Raw genomic sequence first — 21,687 nt, 5'->3', positions numbered from 1 at the left:
GACTAAGGTGGGACTAAGAAAATAGTTTAATTTCACCGGTATTAATTTTGGGATCTCAAAAAGCCACTGGTGTGAAAATTTTTTCCAAGGCAAGGACAGTGAGATTTTTATTCAATTAAGAAAAAAATTATGGTAAATGTCACAGGAAAAAATAATAACTTTGAAACGAATCATGTATGTTGAGAATAGGTGAACAAGAATTTGAGGAACACTTAGATGAAAATTCCGATAAATTTTGACCTGATTCACCACATTATCTCACTAGGGCTTAAGTTTAGGTTATCTACCAAGCCGGAACAAACCGGGTTACTAATAAAGGGGTGCTATTTTATCTCTAAGGGCCGGAAAATATCTAGAAATTTTTTTGATTTCCAGAAAAAAAAATTGTAATAAAGTCTCTCTATAAAGGGTATGACTTTTTTCAAAATTCAAAAAAAAATTGTAATAAAGTCTCTCTAAGGGTATGACTTTTTTCAAAATTCGAAAAGAAAATTTCAAAAAGTCTCTCTAAGGGTCAACTTTTCAGCGAAAATCAGTCTCTCTAAGGGTCGGTTTTCGGAGGTCCCGTCCGCACATACCCCTCATTCGCCAACCCTAGTACCCCCCCCCCTGGGTTTTCATAAACTCTTTTGATAAGTTGTTGTGTATTGGAAGCAAAGAGAAAACCTTTCTAATCATAAAATTGTACAAAATATGATCTCTCGCCCCTCTCACGCTTACCAGACCCCTTTTTGAACGCGGTCTTGCATTTGTACAGTACAAAATGAAATACAGCATTTATGTACGCGTTTTTAGCTTGCTTTAGCCAATAAGATTACTCATATTTTTTATGCTGATAAAATGTTAGATAACTGGGAAACAATTATTATATAACAGTTATTCAGATTCCGGGGTCACTCGATTTCTAAACGACGGCATGTACCGCCAAAAAAAACAGTGTAAAAAACATCCTAACAGTATCCAACGAAAAGAAGCCCCTTGTAGCACTCTATCAAGAGTACACCCTTACAGTGCATTTCGAGGGCCTCGGAAAACCTACCCTTAAGGGCGGCACATGCATTGGGTCGGACCATATGAGTTCATCCAGGGATCAAATTTTCTCAGAACAGACTATTTTTTCTTAAATTTAGCGGCTTTAGCATGGTATAATATGGCTTAGTTAATTGGAAATCCCAAATTTACTTTTACTGAGAATGCTTTTTACCGTAATTGATCCTTACGGAAAGCACTAATTAGGCGACAACTTAAAAACAGTTACAATTGAAAACAGGAAAATGAAAATATGAGTTGGATACTAATGTATCAACTACTAACAAACAAAACTTGATTTACAAGCGGGAATATCTAACCAAACGACACGTTTGATGGCTTGAACGGTCAACTTCATTTTCTTTATAATGAACTATATAGATGAACCCATAGTCTGCGGTCGGGTCGGAAAATTTTTCTTTTTGACCCGGTCGTTTTCCGGAAACACTACATTTTTTTTATTTTCGCCTTAAGTGGATTTTTTGTTTTAAACCCACCAAAAAACGCTAATTTAAAAGTTGACCTTCAAACAATCCCTGTAGATTGACTTTTACCTTTGGGGAATTTTTTTGGTCATTAGGGAATCTCCCCGCTCACCACAAGAGGTTTTATACCGCAACGATGTAAGATGGAATTTAAAGAGGCCCGTTGTTAGTGCTCGCCGTTTGTGATCAGAGTGACTATGTATTGAAGACTTTAAATAAATTAATTTAAATGACTACTGATATGTTCACTTTTTGGAACAAGTCAAACAAATTGACATCTTGAACTGAGCATATTTTGTCCTTTTGTCAGCGAAAATGCAAATGAAAAACTTTATACGTGATTTTCTGAAGAAGAAAAACTCTGAAGAAGATAGGCCCTGAAGCATTTAAACTTTTGACTTGAGATTTTGAGGGATGTTTATATTTATAAACCGGATATCTCCTATAATTGTCTTCTCGAAATAACAAAAGTTGACGTCATTGTGAACATTTGATTTGTTCTTCATTTTGACGAATCAGTAATTGTGCACTAAAAATAGCATAGCTCAGCAAAAAATAATAATAATCTAGTAGGAAATTTATAGGGAATCTCAAGAATTTCGAATTTTTTTTTGAAAAAGTCTTGAGAGCTCTTATTTGACCCAAACTTAAGTTAACTTAGGCTAAATTAAATTAAATTAATGAGTCTTCTAGCGTTTTTGTGGGAACCACCTTAAATACAGCTACTAGTATTTTAAGGATATTTTAATGTTCTCGGTGGAAAAATTACCCTACCCTTAACCAGGGTCGGGCCTAGGGGTAGGCTAGGTAGGCCTGAGCCTCCTTTAATTTTTGGCTGAAATAACAAATTTCCAATAATCTGATATGACTTTTCTGAAATGAAACTGTCAAATTCTAAAATGATTATATACTTTTCATGCTTTTCATAATATACTTTCGAATCGTTTTACTGACTGTGAAGTCCTTTTTGAAACGATATATACCTGTATACAGCTGTGATCTCCCCTTCAAACCGATTTTCCCGATTTCCCGTAATTTTCTTTTATACTCGCCTGCGAGTAACTGGCGAGGAGGCCTTGAGGAGGCTGGCGAGTGAGATTTCTAGGCTCATTTCAGCTGAGCCTCTCTGTTATGGTCATAGTAGATATTTTTGACGTACTGAACAGCGTGTCTCCAACAGTTTTTACGTAAAAATAATCTTCTTTGCCCTAGCGAGGGAGGCTCGTTGAAAACGAAAGCGAGAGAAAGCGGATTTTCTGGATTTTGATGGCACGGGAATATGTTATGGTATTTTAGGTGATGGATTTTGGATTGAAAAAAGTTGAATGGGTCTGAGTTGTTTTGAGTGCAGAAAAATGAAAGAAAGTGAATAAGAATTAACCAATCTGCTGTTTGGAAGAATTTTGCTTCGAGAGATTTTAATCAATCGGAAATAAAAGTAGTTTATTTAAAAACAACACAAATAGTTTGAGATGAAAGTTTGAGATGGCTTGGAGGTATTTCAGTGTAAGATGTAAGTGTAAGCTGTAAGCTTTCAGTGGGAGCTTCAATATGTTCAGAAATATAAAGAAACCACAGTGTGGATTGGTGGCGTGAGAAGGATCGAAATACCGATGGGGATGGAAAAAGTCCTGTTTTAAGGGAGGGAGCTATTTTTCAGCCTCTGGAGATTTTCAAAATTTTATAGTGTTTTCCCAATAAGGATGGAGGATTCAGTGTATCTTTTCCAATGGCGATGAAGTTTTAGGCTACTTTTAGCTTTTTGTCTTTTCGGGTGGGTTTCATTCGCGGTGTGATACAGGGGTGTAGAAGCTGACAATTTCAAAAGGAAAATATTGACCTAAACCATTTTCATTTGATAAAAATTATGTATACATGGCAGTAACTAACTACCCGGGGCTCAAAAATGAAATCAAAACAAAGATTTTTAAAAGTTTTACAACAAATACTTTTTCCCTTTATAGCGATGTTAAAACATAACATGAAAACTTTTTCAAAATTTTTAAAAATTCTTGTTCTATTCACTCAAATAATGTAATTTGCCCCATATAAGGCATATATTTTTCGTTTTTTATAAGAAAGGTCGAGAATTCTAGTCTTATTGTTAAGGAACTTTGGAGGGAGATTTATTTCTTATAATATTCCACAAAATCTTTTATATTTTATAAAAGTAATGTTACGAAAGAGTCGCCTTCAAAGGGTATTTTATAGGAACTTTCTCTAATCAACGAATATAAGTTTGCTCTAATAGAATAATTTTTAATTGAACAATATTGAAAAAAAAGGGATTTCAAATTAGCTGTTGACTATTGATGACTGACTATTGTTCGGTTTAAAGAAAAATATGGATTTGAATAAAAGCAAAAATCATGAAGAAAATTTAAAAAGATTGTGGCATTTTCGTCCTGCTACATTCAAGTTTGAGCCCAAGATAAACAACAACCTCAAGCAAGATGACACCCCTGTCTCAGCGCCCCGGTGGAACTTCTTTCCTCAGTGGGGATGAAAATTTCTATTGGATTGCCAATGGGGATAGACTATCCATTGTTTCCAGTTCAAAAATTCCAGTGTTATCAACAGGTTAGTTATTTAGTACAAATAAACCAAATCTTAATGATCAATTTTGCTCGATTTACATTCAATATTTTGTCTCTCTACTTAGCCAAGTTGAAGTGATTTGTTCACAGGAAAAAAATCGGGAAAAAATCGGGGTAATAACGAAAAAATCGGGGAAATCGGGAAAATCGGTTATCATGAACTGAATTTAAGCCTACCCAAGGAAAATTCCTGGATCCGTCCCTGTTAACCCTAATTCACCAAATTAGAAAAACATTCTATGCAAATAGAAAAAAAGAGATTTCTTCAAGATGCATACTGAATTATCACCGAACCAGTAAGGAAGATTTTAAGGGAATGATTATGTTGATTATGTCTAAGGACTTGGGATGGGTGACAGCTATCGGTACACTTCCTTTTAGGGCCCTCTGCCTCCCGTACCATATGATAACACCTTCATTTTGAATAAAAATCTCAAAAACCACACCTTTACATCTAAAAACCTTCCATTTACTCAAATCATATCCTAAAGTTCAGCTGGTCACAATTGTTGTAAACTTTCTTCATGAATAAAACTCAAAAAAAACTTCGCAAATTTATTCAGAAAAAATTGGCTTCGTTTTTAATTTGTCAAAAGTAACAACAGGGCGTGAAAATTGTTGATAATTGGTGATTTCATCAGTTTAAGGTATGTTCTGAGACAACTAGACAAAATAAGGGTTACGTAATGGGATTAATTAATGTCTTTAAAGTAAGGGTTGCTTTTTCACTGAGATTGTCTGGCAAAAATCGATTAGCTGAAACAAAGAAAATTGATATAGGAAAAAATTACTGACTCCCAAAACAGTTGTCAAAGCGTTTACGGCCCTTTGAATTTGGAGTTAATTGCAGCATGGTTGACAAAATTTAATTGAAAGTAATTATAATTCAGTCGTTTTTATAAACAGCTCTCCAACAGTGGTGGCAGTTCTTTCATTTTATGCAAAAACCAAACCATTTCACTGCTGATAAATGTTGATGCTCTGAATGCTTTTTTATTGCAAACAATCTATTTTCGGTGTATCTTTGGTCTAATTAGTCATTAAGCCAAGAGAGCTTTACCCCTCTCTTGGAGAACAAAAGGTTTAATGACCAATTTTCGACGTTAAATCTGGAATGTTAATATGAAGCGATCAAAATCTGATGTTAATCACGAATCTTCATTGTATATTTTTTACAACCCTTAGAAATTTATGAAAAGGACCGTTGATGATAACCACTTATCTATCTAGCGTAGTGAAAAAGCACCCAAGGTCTTTAAATTAACTCCCAAAATAGAACTACATTTTTAAATGAATAAAAAGAGAAAAAATAATGTCTATGAACATTTTATAAGGCTTTTACGATTTTACGCTCGCTTCGTTTACTTGATATTCTTCTGTTTATTTTTTCATTTTTTATTTTTTCCCGTATATTTTGCACACTATCAAGTTGGTTGTGCATCTCATATAACGTATTGCCTCCGGAGGTGTGTCGTCAATGATGATAACCGTTGGCCATTCGAATCCAGCCACATCATAGTAATCAGCAAATAAAACATAACCTTTATTAAGAAGTTTATATCCGTTTTCATTTTCAGTGATATCTTCGTAGAGCTTCCACTTTTCGTTCGTATAACTATTCATCACTGATATAATTTCTTTTTTTAAATTGACGTAATAATGATTATAATTCACCAAAGCAACAATCCCATCAGACGTCAAACATCGTGCTTTCAATATGGCTTTTTCTAGTGTATCCACTCTAATCACTGGACGTCCACAAGGGAAGTTGTTCGGAGGAGACGATGCATAAATTGAAGTAAGAAATCCAAGACCATCCTTATTTACTGCAGCAACAATTTCTCTGCTATTTCGTAGGTTCAATCCGAGTTCAAGATTTTTAAATCCATTCCGAAAAATTGATGATTTAGTGGGATCATAATGTACTACTCTTTGTGCAATCCAGACCACATCGCATAATGCTGATATTCGTTTGAGTGCTTCACCATTGACCGCACTCCATTCATCCAAAAAGAGAGCTTTTGCATTGGTTCTTCTAACAATTGATTCCAGTGAATCCTAGAGTAGGAGGAAATAAAATAAAGACTTCTCAATATATTTAACTTAAGTATCTGATTATAGCATATTTGATAGTCGAATCAAAATTTGGTGACAAAATTTGCGATTGAAAAAATAAGCTTTTTAAATCTATAGCTTTCATTTTCATAATTTACAGTAATATATTTCTCAGGTCTATCGACCTCTATGAAATAATCATGCTTAACATTTTACAATTTTACAGTTGTAGGCGCACGGTGGGCCTCTTAACCAGTCGTCTTTACAATATTTCATTTTCAGTAACGGGTTTGTTACAGATCTTCTTAAAGTAGAGTTTTGTCCGAGGACTTCCTCTAACCTTATATATCCAGCTGCCATCCTTTTGTAATTCTGTTTTCTCCTTTGCCTTCCTATGCCACTCTTTGATGGTTTCGCGTTCTTTCTTCGAAAAATCGTCGGATACTCTAAATTCGTCTTTCTCTAATTGTGGGACTGATGCCAGAATATGACGTTTCTCTTCTTCGTTCTTTAGCACGACTTTCAAGGGTCGCCATCTTTTTGTTTTGAACATTTCGTCCTTCCGAGCTCCTATTCTTTCTGCGCTGACGATGTTTACCTTTAATCCCATTTGGTTTTGTACAACTTCTTCAACATAATCCTTATCACCTACACGTTGTTCTTCTAGGTCTTCATGTTTGTTCTCTCCGAGGTTGTGAACAATGATATTGTACTTTGTTAAGTTTAACCATCGTTCTTCTTCTTTCTCTTCTTTGATGAAATTCTTGATCGTTACCTCTTGTTTCTTTAGCTCATCTTTAGTAATGCTAGCGTATGTCTGTTGTTGCTTTGATTCTATATCGTGGTCTTTTTTCTTTAGCTCATCTTTAGCGATGCTAGCGTATGTCTGCTGTTGTTTGGATCCTTTAACGACATCATCTTTGTTTACAAGATCGTCGATCTTCTTCTCCAGTCTATCCAGTCTAGCGAAAACACATTGCTCATCTTGATCTTTCTCTTTACCTCCAGTATTTGTTGCCTTGTTATTGGTCGCTAGATTTTCATGTCAGTGCTAGTCTACGTTTATTTGAGTACTTGTGACCATGACCGTTAATAGAGAACTATGAAATTCAAACCTTTTTAAGGGCTCTGAGTCTGACCATAGTGAATTTAATATTTGCCACTAACAAAATATAAAGTTCTACTTGATGTGGCCGACAAAACTGTGGCATGTTATATATTTTCTGTTATGCCAATTATCCGTGAGTCTGAAAATTTAAGGATCACAATGAAAAAATTTGATAAAGAAGAAAATGAAGACTTTTGCAAAGAAGAGTATTGCAACTTTGAAGAGCTTATTTTCGGCGAAGAAAAAACATTTTGAAATAATTTTTGCGCTAGATGGTGTATCTTTTACCGAACTAAAGTTATTTTTTCGGAAAATTTTTCTAAAAGCTTATTTGCATCAAAATCTTGAAAATAATGCTTTTTACCAATTTTCCATCCCAATTTTTCATAGAAAAACAGCCAAAATTTTTCCGAAAAATTTAAAAGAGTTCAGTTCTTTGCAAACGGTTTAAAAAATGTTTGAAACAACAAGATTAATAACCCATTAAAACTTAGCACTTTTTTATAAACGAGCGGAATGCAACATATTATTGTCTTTTTAAAGTTCATAACGTCAATTTTGCAATTAAATTTTTGATTAACTCATAAGGGATTTGATTAAAAACCAATTTATAAAGGCAATTCTTTGTTAAAAGTGTTAAAGAACCTAAAATATAACTTTTATGTTCAAATACTAAAATCAATTTTCCGACTATGGTCATAGAGCTCTTAAGAAATAAATCTTACTGTTGATTCTGGACCAAATTCTTCAACAACAATACCAAACGGTCCCAAAACCATCTCAAGGTAGTATGTTTGGAGTATTTTTCTGTTCTTTCTTTTAGATGTTATGTCTGTAGATGTTCTGTTCTTTCCTTTAGATGTTATGTCTGTTATGTACACAACTCTGTTTTTTAGGGATGCATCTCGCTGACATATTTGTTTAGCCTTCTCTCTAAGCAAAATACTTTTTCCTGTTCCAAATTTTCCTTGCACAAAGATTTTCTTACACTTTGGATCATCTGATTTGAATGCAGCCAATTGTTGGTTGGAGTAGAAAATCAGGTTATCGTGAGTGGATACATTGTCGATTGCCTGGCTAATGTAATCTACCCAGTTAGTGTGAGTAACGGGTACAGAAACGTGTACTGCAAACACAATAATGCGTAATACATTCTTGAGGTTTGCTAAAGAGTCGGTCAAGTCAGTTTGGTTGATGATCATAGGGAATCTTTTCAATACATTTGATAACCAATCTCGAATATCAGTCATAGCATTGATGTAGTGTGCGCTTTTGAAGGTACGTGAATCATGTTGGACACAGATAACTGGGAAGAACTGCCATCCTGAACCAAACTGGTCCCCCAATGTCTCTTCTAACGATGTTCGATATTTGTCAAGCTGTCCACATGCTTTTAGAAGCGCCTGATCAGTTGATGTTCTTTTAAGTTCAATACCGATCACCAATTTTCTCGAATAGGATAAGATGAGAACGTCGTATTCCCGATGTTTCTTGTTTTCAACGTTTGTCATAAATTGTGAAGATTGTAGAATGACCAGGTCGTTCAAAGTTCCATACTTAATCGATTGAAGTTGGTCAAAAAACCAATGCTCAACCTCCTCTCCTAGGTCACTCAATTGTAAGTCCCAAAGCCATTTGATATTGGAATCCTCACAAACGTTGGGTTCGCTCACTAATTTGTTGACGTCTGCTCTAACTTTATTTCTGCCTCCTTTCCGCGGTAGTTTGATGCTGCAATGTTGAAGAAATGTCTCGAGATTTGATCCATTCTTCGACTGCTGTTTTAATTCAATTAAACATTTTTGAATAAAGATATCAATATCGATGGTCATTTGTGGAAGGTTCTGATCGGTCTGAAGCTCCTTGACTACAAGATGCTTAATTTTACTTTTTGTAATCCACTGCTCAAATTCTTTACTGTTAATCTCGGTTAAAGTAGTGGTACGAGTGAAAAATTTCTGCATCTGTATGAAAGCTTGAAAGTCAGTTGTAAACCAATGGCTAGGGGAATTCTTCAACATATTTCCCAAAGTCTTTTCAACATCTTTCATAACATCATAATCCAGAATGGAAACTAATAATTTTTTGTGATATTGATTTGATTCGAACACGGGTGGTATGAATAAAGCCTTGTGGTAATTCTGTGAATCGAACAAAAATGATTCGACATATTCCCTTTTCAAAAGATAGTCAGCTGTGGCAATGGGATCGTTCATTGTTAAACCATTACCAAGGTTGTATTTCTTAAACTGATTTTCCTGTCGATCAAAAACACCTTGACTGTTCCTGGTATCAGTAATTTGTTGAAATAAAGATTTCTGTTGTGTACATCTGGAATCATCAATAGGTTCAGGCTTCAAAGCCGAAACTTTTGCTGGAACGATATTAGACATTTTTTTAATAACAAAATATCCATCCACCCTTCTTATCAATCTCAAAGTTTGATGCAAGAGAACGATGCTATGTTTTTAATAACACTGTCTTGATATGGTTTTTCCCTTTTAGCATCAAATTTCCAAATGTTTGATCACATTTAACTTGTATTTTTATTATAAGAATACCTTTTGTATTTTGTATTAGCAATCAAGTCTATTTATCGACAAAATAAAGCTCTAACAAAACTTAACAATCTCTATTTATGTATACATCCCTGTCTCACAGCCTCGGTGGAAAGTTTTTCCACTGGGGGGAATAAAAATCTTTAGTCAAAATCTCAATAGTGATAAGAACTTTTATTGTTCCAAGCTCAAATAATCCAGTGGAGCAGCAAAGATGCGGATAAATATTTCCTTTACAAATGATAAAATAATTATTGATGTCCTCAAAAGATTAAAGTGCTTTAACTCAGATAACATCAAGCAACACAAGTCCCTAAGAATTTCAAAATTCCATTCATGTTCCTAAGGTTTAAAGCTACGGATCACATAGTTTATCCAAGCTGAACCCGACTGAGATTAACAATGCAGTAACCAAATTGGCTAAAAAACCTTTAATTTTCGTTGGGTGGACTTTAGTTGGATTATAGTAATTATACTAGCCGTCACCCGGCGTCGCACCCACCGAGTAGAGTGTTGTAGAACACATCAAAAGTCCTTGCATAATTATATCATTATTATTTTAAGCACTTATTGCCAGAAATGTTAGCCTCAAAGGGCAAATATCTGAAATGAAAGAATGACAAAAGGGAGAATGTTTTATATACAGTAAGAAAACCAAAGGAAATTTTTTATTTTCAAAAGGAGATAAAATATTTTGCATATACTTTCATATATAAAATATTGTTAAAAAGGTAAAAATCAAAGTAACTTTTGGAGTTATATTTTTTGAAATACATGCCAAAAAGTAAAAAAACTTTCAAAACAGGGAAAAGATTTCATAATTTACAACAGAATGCAAAAAGAAAATTAAAAAAAGTCTCATTTATACATACTGGGAAGCATTTTCAAAATGTCAAAGAAAGAATGTCAATCTAGGAAAACATTCCCCTAACAGAAGCCATTTTATGATTTCCAAAAGTATGCTGCAAAAGCAAACAACGTCACATATTGTCAGTGTGGCTCGAATTCTTCAGATCCTTGGTTAGAAAAAGCTATACCTGTTTACTTTTTTCTTGCCAAATTCAACAAGCCATTAACCAACAAAATTAATACTGACATCAAAAAATTCACACGACTTTTCGACTAGGCACTTCTAAATTATCTGCCATTATGAAGATGTTCCGAAATTAACCAATCGGGTTTACAATCGGAATTCCTCTGTGAGTTAGCGAGTCGGGAAATGTAAAGTTACGTAATAGGTAATACATAATTTTTCCGGGGGTTAAACGTATAAAAAAAAATTGAAATGGTTTTCTTTATTATATATTTAAGTTTCTATTATCAAAATTCTAGAAATGCTAATTTGTAGACCATATTAGAAAATGGTTATATATTTCGCAAAATAAACACTTACAAAAGCTACTACTTACTATTTTTACCCCCGCTTTTTAAACAGCGTCTTCTGTGGGTGTGATATCAGGCGGAGACAAAACGCCCTCATTGTAAGATTCTCGGGTCGTCTTATTGTTTGTTCCTTTTGTCGAGTTTGTCGGTCCTATTGTTCATGCTAAATCCATACATAATGTAGTCTAGCAAGCTAGACGACTAATTTATACATAGTAGAAATAAAGCAAAAAGTAATGAATGGAACAATTTTAGTCGTCTAGAAACCTTTGAGCACTAACTCCAAACAAAAGAAAAGTGTCAATATTGCAATTATAATTTTTTCCTGCTCAAAATAATTCTTGAGAAAAAAGAATATGTGTGGATTTGTGTATTAAAAGTTTTTCATTTGAGTTGATTTCGTTTTGAGAGTTTGTTGTTGCTTGATAAATTGTTTTCTCGCTACGCAAGTTTCTGCGTAGCTAGCCCCTGTATCTATAAGGCTGGAACACCGGATTCTTCCAGTCGTTTATACAAACTAAATCCCGTGTTATTATTATTATTATTATTATTATTATTATTTGAGATATATTTTGATAATGTTTCGATAATGCACTATTTATAAACGGTAGATGAAAATACGGTTCCGCAATCGGCTTAATAACTTGTTAAATGACAGAACATAAGAAGAGCTGTGTTTTGAGAGATTTTTTTGGCGAGCACGTTGTAGCAATTTTTTTCGAGTCAAGACAATATGCAACCAAGGCGACAACTTGATAGCACAAAAGTGGCAAATGCACTACGAAGAGAAATCATCCCATTGGTGAGAATTAATTTCCCGTGTTTTTAGTTTTAATTTAATTAATTTAATTTTTTTTTTAAATGAACCGGTGTAAACTTAGAAGTTGATATTTTACTACTCTGAGGGTGTGGATCCTACCACACCTATATGTGCATAGAATTAGTTATAAGCCGTTCATGGCTAATAAGCCATGACTCAGTACGTTGTTTTAGCCGTTCTTTTTGCTTGGAAAGTGCTTTAGACCGTTAAGCCGTATTTTTGTGAGAAGGGGAACTCTATTTTTTTTTTTTAAATGACCCGGTGGGAACTTAGAATTTGATATTTTACTACTTTGAGGGTGTGGTAATTTCTTTTTCAGGTCCTACCACACCCATATGGACATAGAATTAGTCTTAAGCCGTCCATGGCTAATAAGCCATGACTCAGTACGTTGTTTTAGCCGTTCTTTTTGCTTGGAAAGTGCTTTAGACCGTTAAGCCGTATTTTTGTGAGTAGTGGAACTCTTTTTCTTTTCTTCTAAATAACCCGGTGGGAACTTAGAATTTGATATTTTACTACTTTAAGGGTGTGGTAATTTCGTCTTCAGGTCCTACCACACCCATATAGACATAGAATTAGTCTTAAGCCGTTCATGGCTCATAAGCCATGACTCAGTACGTTGTTTTAGCCGTCCTTTTTGCTTGGAAAGTGCTTTAGACCGTTAAGCCGTATTTTTGTGAGCAGTGGAACTCTTTTTCTTTCTTCTAAATAACCCGGTGGGAACTTAGAATTTGATATTTTACTACTTTAAGGGTGTGGTAATTTTTTCTTCAAGTCCTACCACACCCATATGGACATAGAAATAGTCTCAAGCCGTCCATGGCTAATAAGCCATGACTCAGTACGTTGTTTTAGCCGTCCTTTTTGCTTGGAAAGTGCTTTAGACCGTTAAGCCGTATTTTTGTGAGAAGGGGAACTCTATTTTTTTTTTTTTCAATGACCCGGTGGGAACTTAGAATTTGATATTTTACTACTTTAAGGGTGTGGTAATTTCTTTTTCAGATCCTACCACACCCATATGGACATAGAATTAGTCTTAAGCCGTTCATGGCTCATAAGCCATGACTCAGTACGTTGTTTTAGCCGTCCTTTTTGCTTGGAAAGTGCTTTAGACCGTTAAGCCGTATTTTTGTGAGCAGTGGAACTCTTTTTCTTTTCTTCTAAATAACCCGGTGGGAACTTAGAATTTGATATTTTACTACTTTGAGGGTGTGGTAATTTCTTTTTCAGATCCTACCACACCCATATGGACATAGAATTAGTCTTAAGCCGTTCATGGCTCATAAGCCATGACTCAGTACGTTGTTTTAGCCGTCCTTTTTGCTTGGAAAGTGCTTTAGACCGTTAAGCCGTATTTTTGTGAGCAGTGGAACTCTTTTTCTTTTCTTCTAAATAACCCGGTGGGAACTTAGAATTTGATATTTTACTACTTTGAGGGTGTGGTAATTTCTTTTTCAGATCCTACCACACCCATATGGACATAGAAATAGTCTTAAGCCGTCCTTGGCTAATAAGCCATGACTCAGTACGTTGTTTTAGCCGTTCTTTTTGCTTGGAAAGTGCTTTAGACCGTTAAGCCGTATTTTTGTGAGAAGGGGAACTCTATTGTTTTTTTTAAATAACCCGGTGGGAACTTAGAATTTGATATTTTACTAATTTAAGGGTGTGGTAATTTCGTCTCCAGATCCTACCACACCCATATGGACATAGAATTAGTCTTAAGCCGTCCATGGCTAATAAGCCATGACGCAGTACGTTGTTTTAGCCGTTCTTTTTGCTTGGAAATTGCTTTAGACCGTTAAGCCGTATTTTTGTGAGAAGGGGAACTCTATTTTTTTTTTTAAATGACCCGGTGGGAACTTAGAATTTGATATTTTACTACTTTTAGGGTGTGATAATTTCTTTTTCAGGTCCTACCACACCCATATGGACATAGAAATAGTCTTAAGCCGTCCTTGGCTAATAAGCCATGACTCAGTACGTTGTTTTAGCCGTTCTTTTTGCTTGGAAAGTGCTTAAGACCGTTAAGCCGTATTTTTGTGAGAAGGGGAACTCTATTTTTTTTTTTTCAATGACCCGGTGGGAACTTAGAATTTGATATTTTACTACTTTAAGGGTGTGGTAATTTCTTTTTCAGATCCTACCACACCCATATGGACATAGAATTAGTCTTAAGCCGTTCATGGCTCATAAGCCATGACTCAGTACGTTGTTTTAGCCGTCCTTTTTGCTTGGAAAGTGCTTTAGACCGTTAAGCCGTATTTTTGTGAGCAGTGGAACTCTTTTTCTTTTCTTCTAAATAACCCGGTGGGAACTGAACTTAGAATTTGATATTTTACTACTTTAAGGGTGTGGTAATTTCGTCTTCAGGTCCTACCACACCCATATAGACATAGAATTAGTCTTAAGCCGTTCATGGCTCATAAGCCATGACTCAGTACGTTGTTTTAGCCGTCCTTTTTGCTTGGAAAGTGCTTTAGACCGTTAAGCCGTATTTTTGTGAGCAGTGGAACTCTTTTTCTTTTCTTCTAAATAACCCGGTGGGAACTTAGAATTTGATATTTTACTACTTTAAGGGTGTGGTAATTTTTTCCTCAAGTCCTACCACACCCATATGGACATAGAAATAGTCTCAAGCCGTCCATGGCTAATAAGCCATGACTCAGTACGTTGTTTTAGCCGTCCTTTTTGCTTGGAAAGTGCTTTAGACCGTTAAGCCGTATTTTTGTGAGAAGGGGAACTCTATTTTTTTTTTTTTCAATGACCCGGTGGGAACTTAGAATTTGATATTTTACTACTTTAAGGGTGTGGTAATTTCTTTTTCAGATCCTACCACACCCATATGGACATAGAATTAGTCTTAAGCCGTTCATGGCTCATAAGCCATGACTCAGTACGTTGTTTTAGCCGTCCTTTTTGCTTGGAAAGTGCTTTAGACCGTTAAGCCGTATTTTTGTGAGCAGTGGAACTCTTTTTCTTTTCTTCTAAATAACCCGGTGGGAACTTAGAATTTGATATTTTACTACTTTAAGGGTGTGGTAATTTTTTCTTCAAGTCCTACCACACCCATATGGACATAGAAATAGTCTCAAGCCGTCCATGGCTAATAAGCCATGACTCAGTACGTTGTTTTAGCCGTCCTTTTTGCTTGGAAAGTGCTTTAGACCGTTAAGCCGTATTTTTGTGAGAAGGGGAACTCTATTTTTTTTTTTAAATGACCCGGTGGGAACTTAGAATTTGATATTTTACTACTTTTAGGGTGTGATAATTTCTTTTTCAGGTCCTACCACACCCATATGGACATAGAAATAGTCTTAAGCCGTCCTTGGCTAATAAGCCATGACTCAGTACGTTGTTTTAGCCGTTCTTTTTGCTTGGAAAGTGCTTTAGACCGTTAAGCCGTATTTTTGTGAGAAGGGGAACTCTATTTTTTTTTTTTCAATGACCCGGTGGGAACTTAGAATTTGATATTTTACTACTTTAAGGGTGTGGTAATTTCTTTTTCAGATCCTACCACACCCATATGGACATAGAATTAGTCTTAACCCGTTCATGGCTCATAAGCCATGACTCAGTACGTTGTTTTAGCCGTCCTTTTTGCTTGGAAAGTGCTTTAGACCGTTAAGCCGTATTTTTTTGAGCAGTGGAACTCTTTTTCTTTTCTTCTAAATAACCCGGTGGGAACTTAGAATTTGATATTTTACTACTTTGAGGGTGTGGTAATTTTTACTTCAAGTCTTACCACACCCATATGGACATAGAAATAGTCTTAAGCCGTCCATGGCTAATAAGCCATGACTCAGTACGTTGTTTTAGCCGTCATTTTTGCTTGGAAAGTGCTTTAGACCGTTAAGCCGTATTTTTGTGAGAAGGGGAACTCTATTTTTTTTTTTAAATGACCCGGTGGGAACTTAGAATTTGATATTTTACTACTTTGAGGGTGTGGTAATTTCTTTTTCAGGTCCTACCACACCCATATGGACATAGAATTAGTCTTAAGCCGTTCATGCAGAGATTTGGGAAAAGAGGATAAGAAATGCGCTATTCATCTATTTGAAGCTAGGCTGTAGAATCTTTTGTTTCTATTGAAATGTCTGCAGCCGATCGATTGTTTTTATTCTGGACCAATCAGAGCGCTTGATTCGTTATGCGCACAAGACTAGAGGTACAAACAAAAAATGGCAGCCGTGATTGATATCGAAAGTGAAATAATTTTTTTTTTAATCGCGGATTTTGATATTTTTTATAAGCACTTTTCACTTTGAACGCAGTGTCTCTTAAGCCTTCGTCGGTGTGCTTGAAGGGGAGAATTTCCCAGCTTTGACCAAAATATTTTCCTTATAGAATGATCGCATCAATTTATACATACTGTAGCTAAAAGAATTGAAATTCACATTATAAAACCAAAAATGATAAGATTGTAAAACTAGGATAATTTTTGGTTATTTCTTGGACTAGAGTTTCTAAGAAACAATATCATGGAGGCCTCTTCAGCCGGGTGGTGATGTTGGGTATTAGAACAAATTGGAAACAGGACAAAAATAGAGCTCAAAAGAAAGAAAGAAAAAAGAAGCGATGATAATTCATGATATCAATGCTAGAAGATCACAAATATCATGAAATCTTTCTTTTAAGAGCTTTATATGAACTCGAAACAATAAAGCATAAAATAATCCAAAAACATTATTGAAAAAAATACAATAGTTATACAAAACAGCTCCATCTAGGGATTTCCCCTGATATAATGATATATCTATCTAGCAAATAAAACAGTATAATAAAAGTGTATAATTTGAAATTTTTCTAAAAAGGATTAAACCCAAAAATGTTTTTTTATGATTCACCTTCATTTATAACACCTGGGAAAATAAAGACGTATTGCATGAAAAAAATCAGTATCATTCATGACTTAACTTGAAATAAAATTGAGAAGACTATAAAAAAAGACCAAAACCTTACAACTGATTTTTAATTAGTACTGATTCAGATTGTATAACTTGAAAGCTGGACTAGAAAATTATATTAATATGCCCCATAGAGGACTAAATCCAATACATGTGTAACTCATTGCTAAAAAATTAAATACATTTACATGTGGAAAAAGTATTGGCAAAATAATCATTGTGCTCAGAAAAACTTGTTATATAACAAGTGAAAATATGTGTCCAAGTAGAATTGTAGAATTTAAAAAGAAGCACTTTTGGGGTCTTCTAGTCTGCTAGTTTGTTTACATTTGGTAAATTTGGCCCACGTGTTTCCTGGCTCTGATGACTTGTTTGGACCATATTTCCAGGGACAACACGGATACAAAACAAACATCCAAATAAATGCAGATTCGAAAAATATTCTCCAGACTGATCAAATTTACATAATACGTGTATGGTAATCCACTTTTTCCAGAGAACATTTTCCAAGTATATATCCAATTTCAAAGGATATGTAGGCGGTGCTCAACCAGGTTTAACTGTTCATATCCATGGTTGTCCAGAAAACATTTACAAAATATCAACATCCATTGCATATATTTTATATATTACTCCATTCTATTCTGTTTTGTTCAAGCTAAATAATGCACGTAATATAGTTTCTGCAGGTTTAATTTCCTCTTTTAGCATACTTTTCCCTTATGCCTTAACATGAAGGTCAAAATGCAAAAATGTTGAGTCATCCTGAGTCAATCTTTGCTTCATTGTACCAGTGCTTGGATGGCCAATACTTAACTTTCTGTGGGCTGGTTTTTCTGGGAAGTGTTGTTATAAACAGTATTTCATAGAGAAAATGACGATAACTAGCCTGAAAATATATAAAATGAAAATCTACTGTAAAACGAGGGCTTTTTTGTAAGCAATCTGTATGAATTACCCTAACACAGACTGTAAAGTCCACCGATGAAATTATGTTTTGGCTGAAAAATTGCCAAAGCCTTGTGAGTCAATCCACTGACCGGCCAAAATCATGGCCCATCAATAGTCAGACTTTATATATCACATGTTGAAGTTATTTGAACTTTTTTGCAATGTTTTTGTTGTCGAAACTTGAAATTTCCAACCGAAAAGTCAATGCTTTCCCTAGATAAAGCTAAAAGTACCATAGAGGAAATCAAGTATACTTACTGAATCTCAATTCCATTACCATGGAGGAAGTTTTTCTAAGATTACACTATTTTTTTCATCTAAAAGTTGAAAAAAAACAACAACATTATCAACCGATATTGCCCATCTTAAATGAAAATGCCGAGAAGTTCTAGAGAGTGCCATGGAAAACTAAGGCATAGGTGGTCACAATCAACCTTCCTACTACCCATAAAAATTATGTCTGCAACACAAAAAATTCATTTAGAGCAAAACAAGCCAGAAAGAAATTGGTCCCAATTTTTCAAAATTTCAAGCATGCCTCATGTCCGCCATCTTTACTCCCAGAATATAGAATGATTTTCCTCGATTTTCTCAGGGGAAACCCCCAGAAGATCAAAGTTTCACTCCCCAGTCTCTTTTTCACAAATAACTCACTGGAAAGCTTTATTCAAGGACTTCTTTCTTGAACATTGGTTAACCTGTACGTAACGCCATTTTGTTTCGACCTTCCTTCTTGCTCAACTATTCTACAGCCTTGCTTCTTCAAAGGGTGCCGAATTCAAAGGGAAAGAATAGGAAAACAGCGAGCGGCAGCGGCGTTTCTTATCCTCTTTTCCCAAATCTCTGGTTCATGGCTCATAAGCCATGACTCAGTACGTTGTTTTAGCCGTCCTTTTTGCTTGGAAAGTGCTTTAGACCGTTAAGCCGTATTTTTGTGAGCAGTGGAACTCTTTTTCTTTTCTTCTAAATAACCCGGTGGGAACTTAGAATTTGATATTTTACTACTTTAAGGGTGTGGTAATTTTTTCTTCAGGCACTAACACGACTATGTTATTCGGTAGATATTCGTTGTTTAGGGACGTTTTTTTTTTTGCATTATTCAGCAGTCGTTTCGTCCATGGGATAACATGTCATTCAAATGATTTCTCTTAGATTGATGAGTCAGATCAGGTCATTGCATGTCGTGCAATGCATAATGTTCCGGGGAGCGGACAAAATTTACAACACACCCAATCAAAGGCAGACAGTGCCTTGAATGGAGTTTCTGGTGTAAAGTTCTTTGTTTCAAGTTGTACAGCCACCACGACTAAGAATGACAATGACGAGATAAGTTTTGGTGTTGCATATTTCATAGTTGCCCACAAAACCGATAGAATCACTCCAAACAAAATCTTTGACGTGATTTACGATCAGGGTGATCTCGACATAACGCCCTCTACCTTGAAAACGAGAAATGAAAAAGTGATGAAAAAGACTGAAGCTATACTGTCAAAGCTGAAACAGGTTGTCAAGGTAATTGTTTGTGTTTTTCAAAAGTTTGCCATCTGGAAATTCGATTAGGAAAAAGGACAGATTTGGTAGCCTTTAAATCAGATAAAGCTTATTTTTCGTATCCTTTATTTTGCTGAATCTTTTTGTTTGTTGACTTTTTCAACACAATGAACTGAGGCCATGTTTGCTTACTTTCATATAGGACCATAAGAACGAATTTATCAACTCTCAGCTACCTCATGGTTATGTGCCAACAAAAATTCGGTGTTGCGAGCCAAAAATCGCTAAAAAGCTACAGAAAGCCTCCAACCAACTTCGTGAAAAAGGATTGAGGCACACCTTTGATGACGAAGAACCTGATTCAGCCACTTTCGAGCCGGAGAAAGAAACAGCCTTGGGGCAGACGGTTGAATTCTGCAAAAAAGTGATGATGAAATTAAAGCATAGAATCCACAATGGCGCCATTTACCAAAAAGAGCCCAATGGTATAAACATAATAAAAGTCAAGTTTTGTATCCAAAATCAGCTATTTCAGATGATCATCCGTTTGTGATCTCTTCTTTGTTCATATCATTGACAACATTTTCCTAGTAGCTTACTGAAGGACTACCTTTTCATTTTTCAGCAACATTCGCCTTTTCGTACCATTGTACAATTGAAGATTATTTGGAGATTTTATGTGCTAACGAAAAGAAGGGAGAACAGATCATGCGATTTCGAGACAAAATCAAAGCTCGCATGGAAGCTGAGTATGTCAAGGTAACAACAAGAGTTTTAGTTTTACCCTTCTCAATAGGACACCATTAGATCGTTTGTCTATTTTGCCATGGTAGCGCCAGTCTCTTTTTGGAAGCTATTCAGTTTTTGTTTTTGTTTTCTATACCAATCAGGTTTTACCTTCTATCGAATTCGATTACGACTTCATCGAGATCAACAACGGCTGGTTTCTGAAGCTATCGTCAAGAACCTTTGTCAAGTTTCCCTTCAAAGAAGACGATTTCGGCAAGCTTGGTCCAAGATGCTATCAAAATTTTGATCGAGGTACAGTTTGTGACGGTGGCTATTTCGCAACGTCGGTCGAGAATAGTTTTCCAACCATGGCTGAAAAGGTTCAATTCTTGAACAAATTTTACCAATGTCTTTTGTGCCACCAGCTACCACACAAGATTTCCAAATTGGTGACCATCGGTGAGATATAAACACTTTTGTAACTTTTGCAAAGAAGAAGTCAATGGTCCATTTTTTTAAACTTATTTTAGGAACAACTTGACACAAAAAATAAATTCAAAAAATTCAAAAAACTTTAGAAACAAGAGGTTTGAATTTAATATGTTCTCGTTTTGATATTAAGTTTTAATACACGTTTACAATGTTTTTCTACCAGGTGAAAATGATTCAGGAAAATCGTCATGGGCAAATGTTCTCATCGGCCTAATTCCCGAAACAAACATTGCTGTCCTTACAAAGGAAAAAAGTTTTGGAGCAATGATGATCACAAAAAGAACTGAGCTCCTCTTTGTCGACGAATGGGTATATGATACAATGGCACCTGACCAACTGAAGACTATTCTTCAAGGAGGATATTTCAGTCAGGCTGTCAAAAATCAGGCCCCTAGAAGAACCCAAATGAACGGTGGCATGTACATAACGTGCCAAAGAATGCCTGACTTTGGGGACGACGAAAGGTCCATTCAATGCAGACTTTCCGGATTTGAAACTGCAGAGCTGCCAGAGAAGGAGATTGGTGCACCAAATTGGATTTTAAAACACGCTTTCCAATGTTTGATGTGGATAATATCTGTCATCAACGAAAACAAAAACCTGATCGATCCAGAAGATCGCTTTTATGAGTTACCCCCTGACGTGGACGCCAAAGCTCGTCTTAAATTGGACATCGACGAAAAGGGTGCTAACGCTATAATCACTTGTACGGCCTCGACTTCTGAAGAAGACACAGATGACGAAATTGAATCAAGTAATTAATGTCCTTTCGTGTACTTGAATGTTGAGCTTCAAACTTCAACTTTATTGCTAAGTGGTATGACTGTACAATATGAGACTTGTCTATTCAGAAACTTGTTCAAATTAGGATAAACATTGAAACTGAATGAAAAATCTCCTTACTTTCTTATTCACAGGTCAACAGCCCGAATCACAATCAAACGACACTCCTTCTTGTTCGACGCCCAAATTTCCACTTCAAATTACGTTCAGCCCAATGACAACACCCATGCCACCAATGACCCCGATGCCTAGCCCTAGCAGCCTAAAGAATGGTAAGTTTTTGTTTTTTATACCAGAGAAGT

The 21,687-nt window shown here is 35.5% G+C and overlaps 1 protein-coding gene across 1 annotated transcript; it reads right to left on the bottom strand.

The window, feature by feature from the left end:
- Positions 1–5,251: 5,251 nt before the first annotated feature.
- On the bottom strand, positions 5,252–9,727 carry LOC136800611 (uncharacterized). Its single transcript, XM_067057256.1, has 2 exons — positions 8,000–9,727; positions 5,252–6,169 (listed from the first exon to the last, which is right to left on the bottom strand). Exons 1-2 carry the CDS (start codon positions 9,665–9,667, stop codon positions 5,507–5,509), a joined length of 2,331 nt encoding a protein of 776 aa, XP_066913357.1. The 5' UTR covers positions 9,668–9,727; the 3' UTR covers positions 5,252–5,506.
- Positions 9,728–21,687: the final 11,960 nt, after the last annotated feature.

This window comes from Clytia hemisphaerica, unplaced genomic scaffold (assembly GCF_902728285.1).
Source record: "Clytia hemisphaerica strain Z4C2 unplaced genomic scaffold, Clytia hemisphaerica genome assembly, whole genome shotgun sequence".
NCBI lineage: Eukaryota > Metazoa > Cnidaria > Hydrozoa > Leptothecata > Clytiidae > Clytia > Clytia hemisphaerica.
Note: the sequence above shows the minus strand (reverse complement) of the source record. Positions and strands in the feature narration are given on the sequence as shown.

Bases quoted from the DNA above. Each gene is read 5' to 3' on its own strand.
- LOC136800611 (XM_067057256.1), bottom strand. From the start codon at position 9,667: ATGTCTAATATCGTTCCAGCAAAAGTTTCGGCTTTGAAGCCTGAACCT. The intron at 6,170-7,999 runs GTAAGATTTATT...CTCCTACTCTAG, and splicing joins AATTTGGTCCAGAATCAACA to GATTCACTGGAATCAATTGT.